The 24,110-nt window shown below is 40.6% G+C and overlaps 1 protein-coding gene across 9 annotated transcripts; it reads right to left on the minus strand.

Annotated features, from left to right (window-relative positions):
- LOC128619928 (uncharacterized) lies at nucleotides 1-24,110 on the minus strand. 9 transcript variants are annotated; one of them, XM_053644453.1, is made up of 4 exons: nucleotides 23,792-24,089; nucleotides 19,179-19,520; nucleotides 13,117-13,236; nucleotides 1-840 (listed from the first exon to the last, which is right to left on the minus strand). In XM_053644453.1, exons 1-4 carry the CDS (start codon nucleotides 23,912-23,914, stop codon nucleotides 781-783), a joined length of 645 nt encoding a protein of 214 aa, XP_053500428.1. In that variant the 5' UTR covers nucleotides 23,915-24,089; the 3' UTR covers nucleotides 1-780. The 9 variants fall into 9 exon arrangements, 7 of the variants coding, with proteins under 7 accessions (XP_053500428.1, XP_053500429.1, XP_053500427.1 ...); XM_053644454.1 differs by lacking the exon at nucleotides 1-840 and adding an exon at nucleotides 9,258-9,374; XM_053644452.1 differs by lacking the exon at nucleotides 1-840 and adding an exon at nucleotides 10,765-12,580.

Raw genomic sequence — 24,110 nt, forward strand, 5'->3', positions numbered from 1 at the left:
TTATGTTTTATAGGGGTCAGACCTATATAACTTATGTAAAAAGATGATAATGCTGAATGTGACAATGAACTATTTATAGCCTATTATTATTTTCATATCCTGATCCAAGTTCCGTATTGTGACTGTTTTGTATGAGAGATAATCAGCCTATTGATTTAAAATCCCATCCTTACTTTCCTGGCAATTTCACATTCCAATAGCTGTGAGACCTGGCAAACCTCAGGCAAAATAATTTTCACTGCATGTAGTTTGGGCTGTTACTGAATCTGTTTTACATCTCTTTTACAAAACTTTGCACAACATTGAATGCTTTGAGTAGGCTGGCCAGTATGAGCTCTATGATTATGGAACAAGGGAAATAGGATGTAATAATAATCTGTCTATACTACAAAAAATAAGGTCTGAATAGACAACAAGCAGTTCTTTGCATATTGTTCAACATTTAATCGGACATGAAATTACAGTATAATCACAACATTTCTGTTTTTCTGAACCCAGTTTAGAACATAATTACCTACTATGATATCATGTTACATACCATTTGAGTACATAACTATATTTTTCAATAAAGCTGTGATGCAGAGAACAGGAGCAATTGCATTGGTTTACAGTGTTTTGCAGTCCATCAGCAGTATTCACACATACTAAAATATTAATGTATGTTTCTGCCATCTATTATACAAATGGAATCAGGGAATGCATAGATAATATTGTTTCTGTATTTCACAATTTTAATGGCATTGATTGGAAATGTGGATATAGTTCCCTTTATGCCTCCACTTATCTTCTGTTTATGGTTAGGCCCTTTTCATCCTCGAGAATTTCCTCTACTCTCCGTCTCTGTAAAGCAATAAATAAAAGTGAAACATGTTTAAACCAAGGAAACAGCTGCCACTGAGTGTGTAAAAAAGCTTCATATACCATGGGGTCACAAATGATTCACTGATTCCATAGTCCTTTGACTATAGCTTGCTAGCATGATCTGTTGGCTGGCCAAGATTTACATTCATAGCTGCATAACCTCTCACTGTATTAACTTCACTGTAGTTAATGAATAAATCATAGTAGTTGCTGATAATATATTTTAAGATGAATAATTGAACAATAAGCTGAGAGTTTAAGAGGTTAACCTCAGAATAAAGGTGAATTCATACTGGCTAAATTTTTTTCTGGAGCATTATTTGTTTTTTTTTTGTGCGAAAGATGTGCCACATGTGGTAGTTACACTTTCATTCCACAGTTGTCCAGTTTTTTCACCCAAATTACTAGGGCATTTTTCATTCGAACTAGTGTAATATTCTTATTTGCCCATTTCCTTGTTTAATTTAGGGCCACACAAGAATTGTAATCAGTGTTGATGGTGTTCGTAAAAACACATGCAGGCAACATCACACAAGGATAACCCATATTCACAGTTTAAACAGGCAAAAGTCAAAACCAGGAAGTGCTCTTCTGAGAACACGGTTCAGACATAAAGCTACAAAAATCTGCGACAGTTCACCCAGTACCAATAGTAACATTGATAATGACCCCATTTCGGTAGGCTATAAAAGCTCTCCGCTACAACACACTCATCCACTTGCCATTCTCTTGTTGAGGACTTGTGAATTGGTGCACTTTCACAACCTCTTGTACTGCAGGGCATGATGGAGAGCTGTTTGTTTTTCCAGGCCCTGGAGAAATTGTATGATGGGTAATGAGCAATGCCCAAATTGTTTGGAAATTGGATTGGAGCATCTTCAACCATCATTTACAGAGCCTTGCCCTAACTGCAGCATAATAACAATAGCAGTTCGTGAAGCTCACAGACTATGTAAATACTGCTGCCTATTCATTATGCTTCCTCTGATGCCACATGGTTGCAGCAGGGAGAGAAGTGAACAGCAGATACAGTTGTGGAGCCCTCTAGGATGAAATAAGTACAGAAATCGGCGGAGGGTTTGGCTTCTGAGCCCCCTCAAATGCCTTTGCAATGTTGGAGACAAATGCAAGAGTTGTGAGCAGCAATACAGCAGCACAACAGTGTATGTGGTTCTATGACTGAGTAGAAGACCACAAGGTGAAATGGGCTAATAGGTTGATAAGAATGGCCATAGGATGAGTGTGATGTAGTGGGATCTTTTCATGGGTTACCCATGTGAGGTCATGCCACAAGCCAACTTTGCTATTGGTTCCAAACAATGAAATGAGACAAAGGGAAAAACTATACTAGTTCTGACGAAACCCTCCCTGGTGGTCCCCTGTTCAGTTTTAGAACCATGCTTTCATACACAACCATCTCTTTAAATGCATACAAGCTGTGTCAGAGGTGCAATAGTGACACGTCACTCTGCCCTTGTTTTATGCTTCAGTTGATAGCACAGTATGGTACATTCTTAGCAGTTTCGGTGAAGCTACGTTGAAACTGTAGCTTTTCAAACTATAGGCTACTCATTGTTTGAAGTTGTTAAGCTACAGTCAAGCTACCCCTTTAAAAATGTAGTTAGGTACACTACAAGTTACTAACAAGAGGATTAACTATGACTCTCTTACTCATAGGTACAAGGCGTGGGCGCCTCCTCGTGGTGACCACTGGATAGGATGGAGCAGTTGAACCATCTGAACCAAGATCCAGGCCAACCCCTGGTCGGGCTAACCTTCCGGCTGGGGGCTTTTTTGCTGGTTACAAAGAAGCAAGTGAAGAATAAGAAACCTGGACCCTCTGGAAACCAGGTAACCAGCAAGTGCAACGCCATTGAAGGGGCAATTGAGATGACCCTAAGGACTCTGAACGTGACTACTTTACAGCGCAACTGCTCAGACTGCGATGAGGTTTTCCCTTCGCATAGGAGCCTGGCCATGCATAGACACCACCGGCATCCAGTCAAAGTCAATGCCGGCAACTCTACCTACAAGGAGACTGATTTGGGCTGCAGAGGAGGATGCAGCACTGATTAGGCATGCCAACAGCATCTGGAGGGGGAACATGCAGAAGAAGGAACATCTCGAGCTGCTGCTGACACACTTTCCTTATCATTCCACAGAGGCACTGAAGAAACGCCTACAACATCTGAAGTGGACATCTGCTTTAGCAGAGTTGGGAAAGGCCGCGTCTGTTCCTCCCGCAGCTAAGACTGCCATTTCAACTGTAACTGGGCCGTTGGAGCCTTTGCCTCCTGCATCCAGGATGACTGTGAAGTTACCATCTAGGAGAAGAGTATGGCTGAAGGAGGAAGATGAAGTGCTCCTTTGTCATGCAGATATTGTATGGAGACATGGAATGCTTAACAAGGATCTGGAATCCTTGTTGAGGCAACTTATACCAGAATGCTCTATAGAATCAATTAAGAAGAAACTACAGACACTTTCCTGGATCCCTCCAAGAGCCACTGAGGACTGTCGTCGCCTGCCAAGGGCCAACCCTACAGTGAGTCCTCAGGCATCAACTACTCATCCTTCCAGATCAGAACTTAGTGCACAGGCCTCATTTGGTCTGATGGATAGCGAGGCAGGAACCATGAGTGATCCTGCCACTGCCTCTCCACAGCATCGGTCAGAATTGTCTGGTCAAAAGTTGCTGGTTCTCCTAGCCGAATGGAGAGGGGAGCATTTAAAGATGGCCCCCAGAGACATTAGCGAGCCTTGTCTGGGGGCTGAACACCTGAAACCCATTGTAAGGGACCTTCTGAATGGTTGGCTTATGAAGAAGCAAGCTGCTGAACTTCTCAATGTCCACACTGGGAAGTTCTTTCCATGCAAATGGACCCCCAAGCCATCTAAAAGGGGGGTGAAAACCAGACTAGTGTCTGGAAAGCAGATCAGACGGGCCAACTATGCACACATCCAACGTCTTTATAAGTTGAAGTGGAAAGCCACAGCGGCCACCATGTTGGAGGGGCATTGGAGAGAGGCTTACCTCAGTAGGGACCGCACCTGCTATGGATTGGAAGACTACGGGGTGGAGGTGTTTAGTCAGCAATCTGCACCAAGGGCATGTGGTGGCATGGAAGGCATGTAGGGCATGGAGCAGAGATGGTCTATCATCAAACCAATTTCCCTGGGAGAATAATTGTGGCACTGCAGGGTATAGGAAAAACTGCTATGGGGATGGACAAGATAAATGCGAAAGGTCTTCTAAGATTGCATCAACAACCCCTGGCTGGCTACTTCAACATCAATGGCGGTGGAAAAACTACCAGGATGCTAACCGGGGCCAGTGTAGCCATCATACCCAAGATAGACCATCCTAAGGACCCTGAAGATTTTAGACCAATCTCAATAACTTCCACAATTACGTGAGCATCTCACAAGATCCTTGCACATAGGCTGTGTAACAACTTAGTCTTCTCCGCTCTTCAGTATGCCTTCCTCCAGAAGGACGGATGCTTGGAGGTGAGCTTCCTGCTGCACAAATAGACCGGTTGTGATGCTTTTTCTGGACCTGGCTAAGGCATTTGACACATTTCCAAGGATGCTATCATTGAAGAGAGCAAGTGGTGTTCCCCACCGCTGACCAACTACCTTGAACATCTGTACAAGAATTCAACCGTTCACCTGAGTGGCACTACAACCAGATGCGGTACAGGAGTGAGGCAAGGGGACACACTGTCACCCATCCTGTTCATCCTTTTTATGGACATTGTTGTCAAGGTGGCTATCCACGAAATCAGGTTCAACCTGGATGGTAGCCAAATTGATGAGTTAGCGTACGCAGATGATTTGGTATGATTTGCCGAATGGCCAGAGAGAGAACAAGATAAGATAGGTGGCCTGACTAGGGCCCTGACGGAGCGTGGAATGTCCCTGAATGCTAAGAAGTCAGTGGGCCTTATGATTGCGAGGGATGACAAAAGGAAATGCATGGTCCTAATCCCAGCTGGGATGCTTAGTGGACGGCAAGGAACTTACCAACAAGAAGGTTGATGAGTCAAGCCACTACTGGCTGAAGAGGCCGGTGAGAGTTTTCCCATGCCTTCACTTTAGAGGCATCCAACTGTGTGGCAGAGTCCTTTCTACAAAGGCAAGGTGTGCAAAGGGGAACGATCGTCTTGTCATGGACAAAACCTGCCATGGAGCCTGTGGGGGCATGGAACTCTGAACCACATTCTCCAGGTGTGAGGCACACTGTGCATGACACAACAGGATAATGTGGAGAGTGGAACAGCTACTCAGGAAGTCCTCCTCCAAGATATGGGTGGAGCCGGTTATCACGGTGGCCTCATCTTTTATTAAACCAGACCTAATAATGGAGAGGGAGTGGTCAGTGATTGTCATGGATGTCTTGGTGGTGTCTGTGCACAAGATGGATGAAACATGGAGGATCAAGGTGGAGAAGTACGGGCCCCCATCTAATCATGAATACATCCTTGCATGAAAGAACTCAGTAGTATTAAGCATCTGCCGGTCATCATATCGAATAGAGGTCTCCTGTATGAACCATCAGGTGCGTGCCTGAGAGCACTAAGTTTGACAAACCGAGATTTGACTGATCTATGTTTGCTGGCAATAGCGGGTTCCATGAAGTGCTGTGACCTCTATACAAGGGGAACAAAGTAGAAGCGTCGGAGTCGTAAGAACTTGACTTGCCAAAAGCAGTTATATCCGGATACGGAGGAACCAATAGCGCCCCTAGGGGTGCTTCAAGTCTTGGCTGAGGCTTGATAACTAGTTGTAAAATAGCTAACTGCACTGAAGCTACTTAAATGGGCAACATGATTGTGAATCAGCTTATGAATAACTGTGTATATTTTTGCATAAAGAAACTAAACACAATTAAAAAATAATTCAAAACAATTATGAATTTATAATGTTTTTTTTTTAAAAAATATTTACTACTTATCAGTTTAACATGACAATGGCGTTCACCTGTATGTGCGTCCTTAAATTTGTGCTTAAACTCGTATTATGATCTAAGTTTTGGACAAAGTATTTTAATCTGATTGGCAAAGATTACATGTTTAGGTGTAAGATTTATTTGATTCCTTAAGGCACTTGAACTTCCACAAATAAGTTCTCATTATTGGAATCAATTGCCATCTCTCACTCCATCATGGATAATCAGAATGCATGTGTAGAACTTGAATAATTGATACTTCCGATAGGCCAATAATAATATATGCAATGATCAATAATAATAATAATAATAATAATAATAATAATAATAATAATAATAAATATAGCTGCAAGCAGCAATACTGGGGTCAAGCCAATTATCTGCAAGGTTTTCAAATCATTTAAAAATACTGGACAGAAAGTATTCTCGACCATGTCATAATTGGTATCACTGTTCTCGGCATGAACCACAAAATCTAACAAGACCAGTCTCATGACAGTAGGCAAAAGGAGTTAATAGCTATTAGCATTTTTAGTAATAGCATTATAATTTTGACCATAAGGTGGTGCTGTCCTGAAACTTTTTGAGTGCCTTAAAAGCCTTGTCCCAAAGACACATACTGAGATTCATAATGATATGCCAAGGCGTTCATAAAAGACAGCATTTTAAGATTAAATTCAAAATGGCCGACATCCAAAATGGCTTACATATGAATTTTCATATCGTTGCACTTGGTATGCCCCCTATCTAATGAGACCAATTTGTTGATTTTATAACATACTGTTCAGAGGTTATTAGCGAAAATTTGCTTTTTTCATAGCTCATGACCACTAGGTGGTGCTGTTCCGAAATGCTGCTGCACAGCGCAGAGCTTAATGTTGATGACACATACCAAGTTTCATTATAATCCCTCAAAGCGTTATGGAGATATACGTCACATCCATTTTGGCATGCATGCCGTGAATTCGTTGATGTGTCATTCAAAAACTGTATTGTTTATCAAAATTCTGTGAATACCTTTTTGACATAACTGTCTCTATATGATGCATGGCAATTTTCATGGAAATCAGACAAACGGCCTAGGACAAGTTTAAAAAGGTAGAATTTTCAGAAAAATGGCGGAAAAACATTTCATGACAGAAAATGATCATGCAATCAAATCATCCTGAGCCACAGAATTTCATTTCTAGGGCTCATGGTACAAAAGTTATTGACATAAATGCGAGTGAAATTTTGGACAGTTGGTGGCGCTAGAGGGATTGAGTTAGAGACTCCAAATTTGCTCCATTAACAGATCAGAATGTTCTCTACCTGTGAGCCAAATTTCAGAACTTTCTCACTAGTGGTTCTATGGGCTGCTACAGACTTCCAAATATAACATATAAATAGAATAATAATAATAAGAAGAGAAAACTAATGAAAACAATAGGGGCCATTGCCCATTCTTGACTTGTCCCTTAATAATAATAATAATAATAATAAATATAGCTGCAAGCAGCAATTAAGGGGCCAAGCATTCAAGAGGCCAAACAAGGAGCTAAACAAGCATGGCAGGGAGCATCGAGACCGACTGTAAAAAAGTGCAATTTCAGACATTTGTATATGATTTTAGGCAAAATGGTTGAATATTCATAAATACAATCAATTGTTATATGATTTAATTGTTTATCTTATTTGACCAATACGTGGTGCTGTGACCAAATTGATGTGACGTGGTCAATGTGGGTCACAATGACCCACACAAAGTTTGGTGTCAATATGCAAAAGCCTTGCAAAGATACAGCCTCTGAATAATTTTGGTATCATGCCATTAAAATCGTTGATGCGTTAAATTAAAACAGTTTATGAACACCAAATCCACAAAATCCTTTTGGCCGGCATGGTCCAAATATGATCTGAACTGAATTTGATGAAAATCGGGCCAGCACTCTAGAACGAGTTCAAAAAAGAATGTTTTTAATGAAATTCAAAATGGCAGACAGCAAGTTCAAATGAATATGGCATAATTGCTATCATTGTTCTCAGCATGACTCATGAAATCTATCAAGTCCTGTGTAATAATAATAGGGAAAAGTAATCAAAAGATATTAGCATTTTTTGAAATTGCATTATAATTTGTGACCACAGAGTTGCAAGTGGCACTTGTTGTTGATGCATTAAATGAAAACAGTTTATGAACACAAAATCCATAAATTTTGGCCGGCATGTTCCGAAGCTGTATATATAGAATATATATCTGAGATATACGTTTTGTTCATCTGGTCCCGATGATTCCAAAGATGATTCCAGACACTTGAGTCTCTGAGAAACGGTTCAGAACCATAGATTGTCCTAAAACATACGCATGCCAAATTTGGTGAAGATATCTCATTTTGTTCAAGAGTTATAGCCATTTACGTAAAAGTGGCCATGTCTACTTCCTGTGTATTCGCATACCGTAGCTACCTCAAGTCGAAAGTTCAAACTTTTTATAACTTTTGATATTAAGGCTCCATAGATCCGTTTGGCTCTGGTTTGGACCTGATCAGACGGAAAACCTATTACTAGTTCGCAAAAGTACGTTTTACAAAAATACAAGATGGCAGAAATTTTTTATATGTGGAATACATTTTCATGTTTGTCTGGTCCCAAGGATTGCAGAGATATAAGACACTTGAATCTGTGACAAACGGTTAAAAAATTTATGGCCATTTTTCTAAACATGCTCAATATAGTGCCACCATCTGGCCGATCAGGCCAAAACATTGTGACGCTGTAGTACTCTGGGCTGCTACCATCCCTCATAGTTTCCGCTCTATAAGCCTTATGGTTTGGTCTGCACAGTTTAGGGCAGAATAATAATAATTAAATAAACAAATAAATAAATAAAAATCCTTACAATTACAATAGGGTTTCAGCCCTTTGGGCTTGAACCCGTAATAAGAACACTAACGATTACAAGATGTGCCTACACACTTTTGGTGCATGGCCCCTAATAATAATAATAAGAATAAAACTAACGATTACAAGAGGTGCCTACGCACCTTTGGTGCTTGGTCCCTGATGTAATAATTTAAAAAAATTATGAAAACAATAGTTTTGTTAGTCTAATAATAATTCTTATTCTTCTTATTATTGTTATTATTTTACCACTGATTAATTAATTAATCATGAATATAATAATAATAAATAAGTTAAGATAGGAACCTTTTCTCTTGCTGGTTGAGATGTATGCATGTATTTGCTGGTTGAGATGTATGAGATGCATGTTGAGAAATGCAATCAGACTGTTTTTATTCATAACATAAAATAAATCCCTCAGCATGCACTGATAAACTCGTTGAATTATTTTATTTTATTTTATTTGTAAGTAAATGTAAACATTGTGTTGGTTGCCTATTAACAACAAAGCATTAGTAATATTCTCTGTATAAGTGTTAATTTATTATGGCTTTATCACTTACCCGCCCCATACATCACCTAACAAACTGTAGTCGATTGCTTTATGTGTCCATCAGATGGTCTCTTCATATCCATGTGAGCTATAATGAGGCTCTTAAATCCCTTCAAGCAACTGGGCACACTAAATTTGCAATGAAGTGAACCATTATAATTGGACGATATTTTAAAATTATTATTTATTTATTTTTACAATTGGTCATGCTACATCGCTACTCATTTGAAAAAGTAACTCGTTGCTGGAAAAGCTACACAATTTTTAAAGTAACGGTGCTACTGTCATACTACTAAAACATAGTTAAATCATTAGTTTCGCTACTTTTTGTTAGCCACTCCCCAACACTGATTCTTAGCAAAAATGTTGTATATAGTTGTATAAAATGTTATATACTATGTAATATAAATAGGCTGTTTGTCTTGTAACGATATGAAACTTTTGGTACCATATAGAAAAATTTTTTAAATGTTCTTTAATAATTCTATAAAAATATTTTAGAATGCTACAAATAACCATGTTTTCTTAATTGTGTTTGTTCCAAATGGATTTTTTTTTATGATCATATTTTATTTTATGTAGACTTTTTACACTCACATTTGGGGCTGGAACAAGGAGTCAATTCTAATATAGTAAGTCATGGTTCCATTTCTGATTTGATTTATCTTGGTGGCATGACCACATAAGAAAGCCAATCAATGTTGGTTAATGTTAATGTGTGTTTAGTGCCCTCCTTACAATGCCTTTTGTGAGAGAATTCTTACTTTTTTTGGTTAAAGTACATTTTAGTGCCCCCAGAAGGAGTTAATTTACCATCTCGATCATAGATTTTCTGTCCAAACGGATGCTAAAATAGTAACATTTGGAAAGCCAAAATCTCTAGAGTCTCAGCACTTTTCTGGATAACATTTTTAAGAACCAGTGGTTGCATTGGTATTCAGTATATGGTAAAGGCCAGTACTTACACTTGAAGTCAGTTTTTATTTATTTATTACTGATGTTCAATGTGGGATGACATGTTTTTTAAAGTGTGGTGGGACTGCCCCAAATAGCCAAATCTTTAGCCTGTATAATTTGACAAGATTTTATGTGTTTTTGCAGCATTGTTTTTCCAAAACAGAAAATATTTGAATAAGACACATTTGACATTTAGTTAGACTCAAACATTTGAGGCATTTTAAGTAAAGATGCCTGGGCTTAAATTATTATTTTTTTATACTATAGATATTTCACCACACATTTGAGGAGCTTTGTAAGGTGGAACTAATGGACTTGAATGAGTGATGGCAAATGTTCAAGGTTTCAACACTATGCGCTGTATTTTTGAATGACAATTTAAGTTGGAAATGTGCATAACTGAGACACACCACTGTTTTGGTACACAGTAATTCTGATTAATTAATATTTACTTCCTTTTTACTAAACTGCCTTCAAATCCTGCCTTCCATCCAATGTTCATTTACATTACACTCACTCCATCATTTGCATCTGCCTGTTACGAAATGGGACTGGAGGCGGATGCAGGTGCAGGTCAAAGTCTTTATTAATTAGCAGACAAACAAACACAGGGAGCGCAGTCTCTACTGACTATACAAACTCTGGACATCTAGCTACGACCGCTAGCATGCTACACGTTAGCACATACCGTCATACTTCCTCGACATGACAAATGTAAACCAAATAATACTGCGAAGTGTGCAGTCACCAAGGGGTTTAAATAGTCAACATAATCAAACCAAAACATGGACACCTGGGGCAAATCAGAGACATGATCAGACTTAAATCAATGTCCAAGCAGGAAGCAAACAGAAACAAAAGAGTCACATGACCAGTCAGAGGCCGTGCTGCAGTGCCCTCTGCTGGCCGTGGCGTAACAGAACCCCCCTACAAAGGGTGCTCCTCCTGGAGCACCAAGAACCCCCCCTCTAACGGGGGTCCCAGGCCCCTGTGCGAACTGTCTCTCGCTGCCACAGAAAGCAAGGCAGCCTCCGTCGGGCAGCAGAGGGGTGGAGCAGCACCCCCACCGGGGTTGAAAGTCGGAGCACCGCCCCCGGCAGCACTGGAACCCAGGGTGTCACCCCCAGCGGCTCTGGAACGCAGGGCGCCGCCCCCAGCGGCTCTGGAACACAGGGCACCGCCCCCAGCGGCTCTGGAACACAGAGCGCCAGCTCTGGAACACAGGGCGCCACCCCCGGCGGCACTGGGACACTGGGCGCCGCCCCTGGAACGCTGGGCACCGGCTCTGGGACGCTGGGCACCGCCCCCGGCAGCACTGAAACACTGGGCACCGCCCCTGGAACACTGGGCACCACCCCCAGCAGCTCTGGGATGCTGGGCGCCGCCCCCGGCAGCACTGGAAAGCTGGGCAGCCTCCTCGGCCGGGCAGGGTAACAGGACGGCTTCCTCGGCTGTGCAGGGCAGCGGGACGGCCTCCTCAGCTGGGCTGGACAGCAGGACAGCTTCCTCGGCTATGCAGGGCAGCGGGACGACCTCCTCGGCTGGGCTGGACAGCAGGACAGCTTCCTCGGCTGTGCAGGGCAGCATGACGACCTCCTCGGCTGGGCTGGACAGCAGGACAGCGGGACGGCCTCCTCAGCCGCCTCAAGCTGTCCCTCTGAGGTCGCCATGTTGACCTCAGGTGGGAGCTCCACAGCTGAGACCTCCCCGTAGGCCTCAGGCTGGAGCTCTGCTGTCCTCATTGCCCCGCCCAAAAAAAATTTCTGGGCCAGCCTTCACCTCTGGACTGCACAGCATAGTGTACCTCCCCTGCAGTGGGAAGCCCCAGATGCTCAGGTCACTTTGCTGGCTGCGTGGCGCTGTACAATTCTCCTGCAGTGGGAAGCCCCAGATGCTCAGGTCACTTTGCTGGCTTCGTTGCACGGCGTCGCTCTTCGGCGGCAGGGACGGGGTACATGGCGCGAGGGATGACGCAGCGCGCAGCTCGGTTTTTCACTGAGCAATTTCCTCTTCGAGCTGTTTACTCATCTCCAGGGACGAACGGTAAAGCGCCCAAATCCTGGCCTCTTCGGCGGCGCTCATGGCTACCTGCTGCTTCCGCATTTTTGGCGCAGTATTCTGTTACGAAACGGGACTGGAGGCGGATGCAGGTGCAGGTCATAGTCTTTATTAATTAGCAGACAAACAAACACAAGGAGCGCCGTCTCTACTGACTATACAAACTCTGGACATCTAGCTACGACCGCTAGCATGCTACACGTTAGCACATACCGTCATACTTCCTCGACATGACAAATGTAAACCAAATAATACTGCGCGAAGTGTGCCGTCACCGAGGGGTTTAAATAGTCAACATAATCAAACCAAAACATGGACACCTGGGGCAAATCAGAGACATGATCAGACTTAAATCAATGTCCAAGCAGGAAGCAAACGAAAACAAAAGAGTCACATGACCAGTCAGAGGCCGTGCCGCAGTGCCCTCTGCTGGCCGTGGCGTAACTCTGCCCACTTACAGCTGAGTGTAATGCGAGTTATGTGGAAAAGAAGTGCACAGAATTTGCAAGCAGTAGTTAATATTAAAGTGTCTTGACTCATAAAACCTTGAAGATGTTTTGCCACTCTTGTGAGGAGTTTCATTAGTTTACCTACTACTGAAGCTATTTGGAGGAGTGGTGCAGCATATTAAAGATTACAAAACAACCCCTGTCACAATGAGGCATTCACAGTAATGGGCAGACGCCAGAAAACCTTCATAGACATGAGGGCCTTGCTTTATATTCACTGTTGCTAATGTCTACTATTAATAATAAAAAACATGAAAATATAAGTGAAAAATACAAGTGGAAATCACACTTGCTTTTTAAATGTGTAGCCCACGTAAGCTATTTCACCACAGCAGAAACCAAGTTACCTGTAGCTGGTCCAGGCTGTCTGCATAATTCTTCTGTTTCTCCTTTGCCAGGAGCAGCTCTAGGCGCACAGCACTCTGCATGCTGACCTGGCTTGAAATCATCAGGTTAATTTCCTGCATCTAGGAAATGCAGAACACAGTATAGGGTTCAATGGCATGTGTTTATTTCTTTCTGCAGCAAATCTCCAAAGATTCACACATACTATGGCTAAGCTGCCAAACCTTATTCCTGGTGAGCTACAGGGCTCCAGCCTTTCAATAAGCCTGCTGTATTTAAAAGGATAATTAGCCAAAGCTGAAACAAACATCATTTTACTTACTTTTTTAGTTTTGGATTGGAGCTATATCACATAGCTAAAAAGAGTAATCGCCATCTTAAAACTTGGCTACAAGTTTGTTGAAATAGAACCAGTTCTATTTTTTGAAATATAACCAATTAAATTTATTAGAAATTTATTACGAATTTGTACATATGAGTTTGTTCCAGTGTTTCCTTAGTTTTTGGGGGCATAGTGGCAGAGCTCATAAAAAACAAAAAACAAAAAAAACCCCTTCCAATGTTGGCCATGTCTACTTTGAATTTAAATCTGAATGCACATACAGATACAGATATTTGTAGATTTGTAGCACAAAACAGATACAGATACATTGCATTATACCCCTGATGTTTGTGTATATTGATTACACGGACACAGGTAGATGTTGACCTGCTATGACATTACTGCCTGTCGCACCTCCTCCGGTACCCATAGGACTACTGCTCTTCAGCCTCGCCAGAATGCCTAACACAGCCAAAACTTGAAGGGATTCTTGTACAAGTTGGCTTGTTCCTTTTCCTTCCTATTCCTATGCTTTTGGATGTGCTCAGCCCTCTGCAGGCTGGCTGGACCCTGTTTGATATCCTTCCACAGCCCTTTGAGACCTTCTTTCTCACCCGGTGTTGCCTTCCTCCAGTTACTTCGGTGTTGTTGTTACTGTTCCTTGATCTCTCTCTCTCTCTCACGTCCCTTTTTTGTCTTGGCACAGTGGTTTTCTTGGTGGTAATTATGCCAAACCTGACTTTACACTCCTGGTAGAGAATTTCTCCAAACAGGTTCAGCCTAGCCTCCACACCCCCTCACAGTGATCTCTCCATCCACAAAGGTCCGCATCCTTTCTTTGAAATGCAATTCGTCCGATCAGGCCTATCTTTCACCATGCCTCTCGGAGGGCCTATGGGTTGTCTTCTCTTTGTTGACTTTGTGGTAAATAATTGGTGTCTCTCTTAGAGACTAGTGGGTTGGGTTACCAGCTGCCCACTCTTGGTGCAGTCTTTCCTGCTGCCATCCAGTCTATGCAAACTACAAACTGTATTTTCAATTGCATTTCTTATTTTTTAAATTTTTATAATTTCAATTTGCATTTTTGTTTACATGAAATACAGTCTGCCAAATTTAAAATGGAAATGCAAAGTCCATTTGCAATTGCATGTCCCATGTTTTATGAGTAATGGCCCTCTCATATTGAAATAGCAATAGCAATTACCCTGTTTGCTATTTCACTTCCTCTGCATCACGTATGGAGCCTGTCAAAACAGAATCACAAATCCCTTTGCATTTGCATTTCTGATGCCTTGCACAGAAACCTGCCAATCAGTCTTGGGGGTGGGAGAATACTATTGGGCGTGTTTGTATTTGGAAGTGATGTCACTCACAGTCGACGACCAAGAAGGAAAATGTGCTGTACAGACAATTGTGCCAATTTTTTATTTTAAAATAATGAAGGAGAAATCTGTTGCCATAAAATCATAGATTTCGGAGCAACACTGCTAGCAGAAATGTTTTCTAACACTCCTATCATCAGACAAGGTGGTTCTTCCTTTAATGGTGAATATTGTATTGAGGATTTGATAAGATGAAGAAGGTAAAGTGATGTGTCATTACATACCCTTGAAAACTCAACATGTGTCACATCAACATTCTTATCCTTGGTAATTTTTTTGTAACTAAATGGATCCCCAATAACATTTGAAATGGAAACTATATTTTTCTCAAAACATTTTTTTGTTAAATAAGGTCCTATTTCTATGCAAAACATGCTGGCTATTCCTCACAGCGGGGAGTGCGTAGCAGGAGCAGAGCAGAAGCAGCAGTGTCGCGATCATTTCCACGCCACGTCTATTTTTGCTGTAATGCTTGCTTGTAGAAACTGACTAGTTTTATTTTCCATTTGTTACAGTTAAAATTACATCCAAACAAAAACTTTACATCGCCAATCCTTTATTCATGGCCGTGTATGACACCAAGGTACTCTAAAATGTGGTCGACTGTGAGTGACATGACTTCCAAATAAAAACATGCTCCATAGCATACTCACACCCCCAACACTGATTGGTAGGTTTCTGTGCAAGGCATCAGAAATGCAAGTGCAAATGGATTTGTGATTCTGTTTGATTTCTGGAAGGCTCTATACGTGACCCCGAGGACGTGAAACAGCAAACGAGGTAATTGCTATTATATGACAGGTTCATAACTCATAAGACATGGGAAATGCAATTGCAAATGGACTTTGCATTTCCATTTGAAATTTGGCAGACGTTGTACATTCATGTAAACAAAAATGCAAATGGTAATACATGATTTTCATTTTCATTTGCATTATGTGTCCACAAATACGAAACACAATTGCAAATTGCGATTTGCAATTGCTTTTGAAAATTGTCTGACAAAATACTTCCGAATCAAAGCAGAACAGCTTGCTTTTTTCATAGGAAAATGGTGCCTTAGCCAGACTGAAGTGATTTTGTTTTTCATCATCAGAATGCAGGAAAGTAACTATATGTTGGTCTGGTAGGAGACTGTTAAACATCCCACATGTTAAAATTTAATTACATTTCAAAGTGGAATATGATGGAGTGCACATGCTGTAGCAAGTTTATAGTGTCACTCAGTGTGCTTTATACTGCATCTGTCAATTTGTGCTGTTTTGAAAAGAAAAACCTCTGGGTTATGCACGTAACCCTGTTCCCTGAGAAGGGGACAAAACATTGCGTGAGCTACACACTGTGGGAAGTGCCCCTGTGTGTGACCAGTATCTGAAGTCTGTGTGAAATCACGCCTATTTATAGGCCTGCCATGTTAAGCTGATGTCGCAATTTCATGCGAAACTGTAAAATGGCACCTGTGAAGCATGTCCTCAGCCCCTTTTATCTGAAGCAAAGACACAATTCACAACCATGCCCTAGTATTACAAAGCAACCAGGGAACATGCGTAACCCAGACGGTCCCTTTCAAACAGAACTCACCTGTAAGCACAAAACAACCGTTAACCTGTTTCACCTTGTAAACAAATACAATAAACCTCAGTGTTCAGTCTTTGAAGTCTGCTCCTCTTAAATATATTTAAAGTTATACTATGCTATACTATATTAGACATTTTCCACTGTCATGGTTCTCGGTTGGAGCCAGTTCGCGAACCACTCCGCGTATATTGTGTATATGTCTGAATAATCTCATATAGGATGTGATTGGATGAGTTCATTTACCCGTCAGATGCAAAGCACTTTAGTTTAATGGTGTTCATTAGGGATGCACCTTTTTTTGTTTAAGCTTTAATCAGGAGGTTATAAACAGTTAAATGTAAGCTCTCTTACATATTAGGGAAAAGGCTAATAGCCTTCTAAGGAAATAGCAAACTAAGCTTAATTTCAAACTGATATTAAATGCAACCCATATTAATTAAACATTATTTCATTTCTCATTTTATTTATATTTTATGAAGTTATTATAATATCTATTTTTTATATTAAATGATTTATTTATAACCAAGCAGATTTTCTGTCTTTACATTTTATTAGTCTTTTTAGTTTGTTTATCAGTTGTTCCTTTTAGATCGGTTCCCCAGTACAGTGTTGCCATGTCTGCTGATAATGTTGTGTTTTTGGGGGAATTTAATTCAAAACGTGGAAACTGGAGGTGACTTTTCTAGTGATATCCGGCAACCGTGAATTTAAATGAAGTCAATGCTCTAGTAGAGTCTAGTAGAGCAGCAGCATACTGTATGTTTACAGACTGATCAGTTGCTACTCTTGATTATGACTGGTGAGGAATCATTTAATAAAAAAGTTTGAATTAAACCCACTTTGTAGCGTTAGCATTATTTTTAATTTACTTTGGGTAATCAATAAAAGAGGTTTGTGATATCGGGAAGTTGAAGCAGATGATGTACAGTGTTACTCTTTTCATCAAAATGGCTTCTTTGCAGTATTTACACACTTGTTTGGTTGACTGAGGTGATGAAAAGCAGTCTGAAAGTAACTGTTGCGCAGTGTAGATACATTTTGGACTTCCTGTAGTTTTTATTCCAATTGTATTACACAACTCCGAACAGGTCACTCGCACCGGTGCGAATAAATATTTATTCACAGTCGCACAAAGTACTTTTCAGTCGCAAATGCGAGTGAAATGGTCGCACTGTAGAGCCCTGAATGGTCTCATGTGCAATAGGCCCAATGGTATGACGTTGGCTGCTGCTGCCATAAGCCCCAACAGTCTCTCATCGAGACTGGAGGGGATGCCCAGACACAGCTTTATCTTGCTCAATGTTGATAAGATTGAGCCTATGCATGTTGTGGATAGGATCTCATCGTAGTAGAATGCTATATAATCCCTAGAAAAGTTGTCCTCTGCACTGGAGAACGCATACTTTTCTTGTGGATCAACCTGAGCCCCAAGCTCCTCATGTGGGCAAGAACTGCATCTCGATGTTGAATTGCCAGTTCCCTGGATCGCGCTACAATTAACCAGTTGTCCAGATAGTTTAGTACACAGATGCCCTGGAGTCGCAAGGGACCCAGACCTGCATCCATGCACTTTGTGAAGGTGCAAGGAGATAAAGCTAGACCAAAGGGAAGGAATACAGATATTGGTATGTGTTGCCTCCAAACATGCACCTCAGGAAATTCCTGTGACTAGGAAATATTTCTATGGGGAAATATGCATCTTTTAGATATATCATCACAAACCAGTCCTCAAACTGAAACTGTGGAATGGGAAGTTTGAGGGTCAACTCAAATCTTGAACCTTTATGTCCAAAGAATACGGTTCCAATGGCGCAGATCTAAAATTACCCGCATACTCCCATCTCTGTAAAAACCTCCCTCCCTCAGGGAACGGGGTACATGTTCTCCTTCCACATTCTGTTGGAGGGAAACCATCAGATTTTCATTGCCCCATGACAGCTTGCTGACCAGAGAAGACTAAAAACTTGGAACGACATTGGCTAGAGAGGCCCTACAGTAATACTGGGGGCTAACTGCCCTAACAACTTCACGTCCCCTGATACTTCCCTCTGTCACCCATCATGACCGCTTCTTCGTCTGCTTGGCATTAATGATCATTCTCAGATCAGGCTTACTAGAAGGCTGCGACTGTGGCCACCTGGTCTCCCTGGCTCTCCGTGGGGGGAGATGGGCCACCACACTCATCTTCTGTGCCTCCCTCGCACTAGTGTTGGCCTGGGCTCCACTCATTGATGCCTGGATGAACTTGACAAGACGGGGAAAGAACTGGCTGAATGCCGCAGTTTTCTGTTTCGCCTTCCGAAACCTGTCCAAAACCTCTTGCATGGCATTAACCGCTCCGCTAAACAGGCTGGAAAGTTTAACAGGGGTGTCCAGCAGGGAGACCTTATCCTTATCCCCCATCCCTGAGAGGTTGAGCCATAGGTGCCTCTCTGCTGCAACCAAGCTACCCATTGAACAGCTGATATGATGAGCCATTTGCTTGATTGCCTGGAGAGACAAATCAGATTGTAATGCATTCTGGGCAAGCTCTGCTTGAGTCTACAGTTATGCTAACTTGTTCCCTTTTGCCTCCATGAGCTCAAGCTAATGAACTTCACTTGGGTTAATAAAAGTAATGGAAGTTTCCTTAAGAAAGCAGCTGATTTCCCCAAAGACAAACAGTGAAGGGAATATAATAAGGGTCTAGTGAAAACAGAAGATTATTGGAATGCAACCAAAAACCTGCATTCAGCATGTAACAGCAATTTATGAGGTCACATTAGTTATAAGACATACCTACCTTCAAGTTATGACAGTGTAGCGTCATCTGTCGAATCCTATTCCTTGCTTCGGCTGCTTTTAATTGGCCAATAAGTGTGTCCTGGTGCAATTTTGAATCCAGGTCTTGAAGAGGATTTTTCCCCCATGCCTTCTCTCTCTCGTGAGCAAGTCTAGAGTGGATGCGTTTGTGACAAGCTGCCATCCAGGCTTGTATCTCTTTAGAGGGCTCAGCATAAGCTAGGTATCGAGCCTTTTGCTGAGGGCACATCCTCTTCAAATCTACACTTCTGTTGCTGCCCCACTTCTTTTCCATCTTGATTTGCTTATTGCACACACAATGAAGCAAAGTGTCAAGGTTTTTCTGTAAGATGAGAGATGTTAAGTAACCTTAAGTTATGCCAACTATTCAATTCAAAGTACAAAGGCTTATTGGTATCACCATATTATGTTACTTAATACTAAAGCACATACATCATCCCAAATTTTCTATTAATACTAGTTAATAAGGTAATTTAAGATGCTACTTCGATAACATTACATAGCCTGTGAGCACTGACTGACCAGAGATCTCAATATCCATTATGTGGCCAGTTTGCTCTGACTTACATTAGCCCATAAAAAGATTTTATTTTACACCACCCCCCTCCCCCCCGACCCCCTATTGCCTGGGAGGACTAACAAAGTGATGTTTGATGGAGTATTTGCGATAGAAACAGAGCTCTCTAACACCAAAACAGGCCACATGATTCATTGTTATAAGGTTAGATTCACTGAGAATGCTAGCCATCCAGATATTATTATGCTTGCCAATCACATTCAGCCAGGCCACCATGTGTGGCTTCTGTTGAGGATGCAAGCACTGATGACAGCAGCCACAGCAATGATTTCCCTAGGTTTGGCGGAGCTACAGGCTGTTCAAAAGTCGGTTATCTGTCTATGGCTGGACCAAAAAAATCTCACAGATGAAAATGTGTCCTTGTTGCAGTGACAGGAGCTACAGTGCTGTGAAAAAGTGTTTTTGTTTATATCTCATACTAAGTAGTTTTGGATCTTTAAACAAAATACAACATAAAACAAAGGCAACCTGAATAAACACACAATATAGTTTTTTTTTTAATGAAGCTAAAAAAGTTATCCTATACCTATCACCCATGTGAAAAACTAATTGCCTCATTAAACTTAAAATCTGGTTGTGCCATCAATAGCAGCAATAGCTGCGACCAAATGCTTCAGATAACTGGAGATCAGTCTTTCACAGCGCTGTAGTGGAATTTTGGCCCACTCTTCTTTGCAGAACTGCTTTAGTTCAGCCACACTGGAGGGTTTTCGAGCGTGAACTCCCTGTTTAAGGTCCTGCCACAGCATCTCAGTTGGTTCCATTCAAGACTTTGACTAGGCCACTCCAAAACTTTAATTTATCTTTTTGTGAGTCATTCAGAGGTGTACTTACTCCTATGCTTTAGATCATTGTCTTGCTGCATAATCCAGTTCCACTTGATTTTCAACTTACAAATTGAAAACTGCACATTCTCCTTTAGGATTTTCTGGTAGAGAGCAAAATTCATGTTTCCCTTAATTACTGCAAGTTGCCCAGGCCCTGAAACAGCAAAGCATCCCCACACCATCACACTGCCACTATCATGCTTGACCATAGGTATGATGTTCTTCTTGTGGGAATCGGTGTTTGGTTTACACTAGATGTAACTGGACCCCTGTCTTCCAAATAGTTCCACTTTTGACTCATCAGTCCACAGAACATCCTCCCAAAAGGTTTGAGGATCATTAAGGTGTGTTTTGGCAAAATTCAGATGAGTTTTAATGTTCTTCTGGGTTAACAGTGGTTTTCACCTCGCCTCTCTTCCATGGATGCCATTTTTGCCCTTTTTGATAGTGGAGTAATGAACAGTGAACTTTATTGATGTAAGAAAGGCCTGTAGGTATGTTGTCCTTGGCTCGTTTTGTTGTTGCTGTGCTCTTGAAGCAATTTTGGAAGGTCGGCCACTTCTGGGAAGGTTCACTACTGTTCTGAGTGTTTTTTTTTTTCCATTTGGAGGTAATGACTCTCACTGTGGTTCTTTGGCCTCCCAGAGCCTTAAAATAGCTTTGTAACCCTTCCTAGACTGATCTATTTCAATCACCTTCTTCCTCATAATTTCTGGAATATCTTTCAATTTTGGCATAGTGTGTTACTCGGTAATACCTTTTAACCAACTTCATGCTGTTGAAAAAGTTCTATTTAAGTTTTGATTTGATTGAACAGGGTTTGCAGTAATCAAGCCTTGTTGCATCTAGTCCAGCTGAACCACATTATGAATGCAGTTTCATAGATTTGGAGAACTAGTAATTACATTGGCAAATACATTTTCACACAGGCCCAGTTGGTATTGGATAACTTTTTTACTTTAATAAATAACATTATCATTTAAAAACTGTATTTTGTGTTTACTGAGGTTGCCTTTGTTTTATGTTATATTTTGTTTTCATTTCTAAAACAATTTAGCATGAGATACACCAAAACAAAAGAAATCAGCAAGGGGGGAAACAGAATAACTTTTTCACAACACTGTAAATAGTAGCTTCAGGGCATTTTAGGTCATTTTTAACAAAACAAGTTCTTCTTGGCAGTGGTGCTCAGAGAAAGATAAGCAACACAGACATATTCCTTACATCTGGGAAGCAGTGTGGCACTACAAAGGCATTGTGAACATAATTACCATGCCTTTTAGTAGGGACTGAGATCCAAGCCCCTACTGTGTCATGCCACTCTAAGAGAAGTTTTTCCTTTTCTCTCATTCAGAGTTTTGCTGCTCCAGGAAGTCTCTCCAGGCCAGGTTCTACAAGGTCAACATAAGAACCCTCCCACTGGTGTGAGTGAAGGACAACTCTGAGCATCTTTCTACTTAGTCCTAGGATAAATCCTATTCCTCATGCAAAACGTTATCCAGGTGATTCTCGTTGCCCCTGGCATATAGGTGGAGTGAAATATAACTCTAGTTATGAAAATATATGTCATTGAATAACCATCATTTCCCCTTGTCATTTGGAATAGGCACCTAAGTAGGTCTTAGGTGTACTCCTCATTGATGTGGTTGTGTAAGTATAAAATGTGCAGTATATAGCATCAGACTTCAAAGACATAAACATTTTGTATTCTGTTAGAACTTAATCCACCACAAATTAATTCTGTTGACTAATATCATGACTGGCATATACTATTACATTACATTAAAAAGAAAATAATTATCTGTTTGTACATATCGTGGATTAAACTGAATTTAGACCATGTATGTAACTTCCAAGTTGATTTTCCTGAGCATAATTTGCAGTTCGAAGCCAACACCCCTAACAAACTATTTTCAACCCACTTTATTGGTGTGACGTTATAAATGAGTCACATATGATATCCATTAATAATGGTAATAGCCAAGTATTAACAGCTTATTCATTCTGTAAATCTATATCATGACCTTTGGTATTAATAATTACATAAATACATTGGTATTCATAATTACAATGAGATATATTATAAATACAAATGAAATATACGGATACACGTTATTAAAGCTTTCGTCTGTGGCATGAATGAAATAAATGTTTTATACAGTGTTGTAAAATCACCTCTACATGCAACACTAAATTAGGCCTTTACAACTACTCTTATTATCCTATGCCACAGTCCTTACCCAGATCATCCCTACAGCAATTTTTATAACACTATGTCAATAAAGTAGGCTTAATTTGATCATTTTGTCTCAAAGCAACTTGTTAGTGGTGCTAGCACAAAAGTTCCCAAGTTAATTACATAGCCTAAAGTTTGGGGTATCCCACAAAAAAAGACTGTTAATAATGTAAATAATCTTTATTAATACTGCAAGTCATTACAGCAATTAACACAATTAGTTAAAAAAATATATGTTAACACTTAACTATTACATTATTACTGGCTATTCATGTAGCTGCTTTTAATGAAGGGTGACTTCAGCTATATTGGAACATTAGGTAAATTTGTACAGATTAACCTAACATATCTTTATTTTCTGGCCTGATAAGTGAAAGTCAAAACTTTTATTGCTAAGCCCTGGAAGTGGACATGCCTGACAGAAATAACATAATTTAATTAATCTGATATCATATAAAGGGGTGTTGTCAGCATCAAAAAATTGGTAGGAAATTTGACATACGTATATTTTTCCTATTTTTAAAGGGTCAGACTAATATGATACATATATACATAAGATGTACTATTATAAGAAAATGAGAATAAGGTTAGTTCAAATTATGTACATATTCTATGTTTATAATTTATTCATTTTCAAGATGACCAAAATTTCCAAACATGGTCTGGTGATAATTAGCCTGTTCGAAGTTGAAGATTAACGTTGAAGTAGTGAACCATCATTATGAAATACTACAACACATCCAAATGATATAAACTGACGATAGGCATCATGTATATTTGACAGGCTAATTATCACAGGCAACAACTGACACCGATAAATGCTGAAACTTAAAAATAATTAAAGACGCCGGTGCTCTGTGGGATTTTCCCCGAAGCAATATTATTATCATTAATATTGTCATTAGCCTCAGTTAATACACACAAAAACACTGTCATCACTATTAGTAGCTTACCAGTGCTATGTATGCCACTGTAAATAAAATAAACGTCAGTTTCCAAAAATGGAGGCGCGCATTCACATAGCGGGTTTGTGTACTGGCGTTGTCATAGCAGCGCGGTCTCGAGCAGTAACGCATACGTAGAAATCATTAGGATTTTGATATTCTAACGATATACATTTACATTTATTCATTTAACATACGATTTTATCCAAAACGACTTACAAATGAGGATTTCCTTTACATACCTACCTGTGATATTTAAGCAACAGAAAGTTATTATAACGTTGGAGCCTAGTGGCACTTTACTTGAGTATGGAAGTAGGAAGTAAAT

This window comes from Ictalurus furcatus, chromosome 15, assembly GCF_023375685.1.
Source record: "Ictalurus furcatus strain D&B chromosome 15, Billie_1.0, whole genome shotgun sequence".
NCBI classification, from domain to species: domain Eukaryota; kingdom Metazoa; phylum Chordata; class Actinopteri; order Siluriformes; family Ictaluridae; genus Ictalurus; species Ictalurus furcatus.

What these genes read in the sequence shown, in the direction of transcription:
- LOC128619928 (XM_053644448.1), bottom strand. Translation starts at nt 23,914, where the DNA reads ATGCGTTACTGCTCGAGACCGCGCTGCTATGACAACGCCAGTACACAA. An exon ending in CAGTGGCATACATAGCACTG is followed by an intron (nt 19,521 to 23,791) that starts GTAAGCTACTAA and finishes CTCATCTTACAG; the next exon opens with AAAAACCTTGACACTTTGCT. An exon ending in TACACTGTCATAACTTGAAG is followed by an intron (nt 18,887 to 19,178) that starts GTAGGTATGTCT and finishes TTGTCTCTCCAG; the next exon opens with GCAATCAAGCAAATGGCTCA.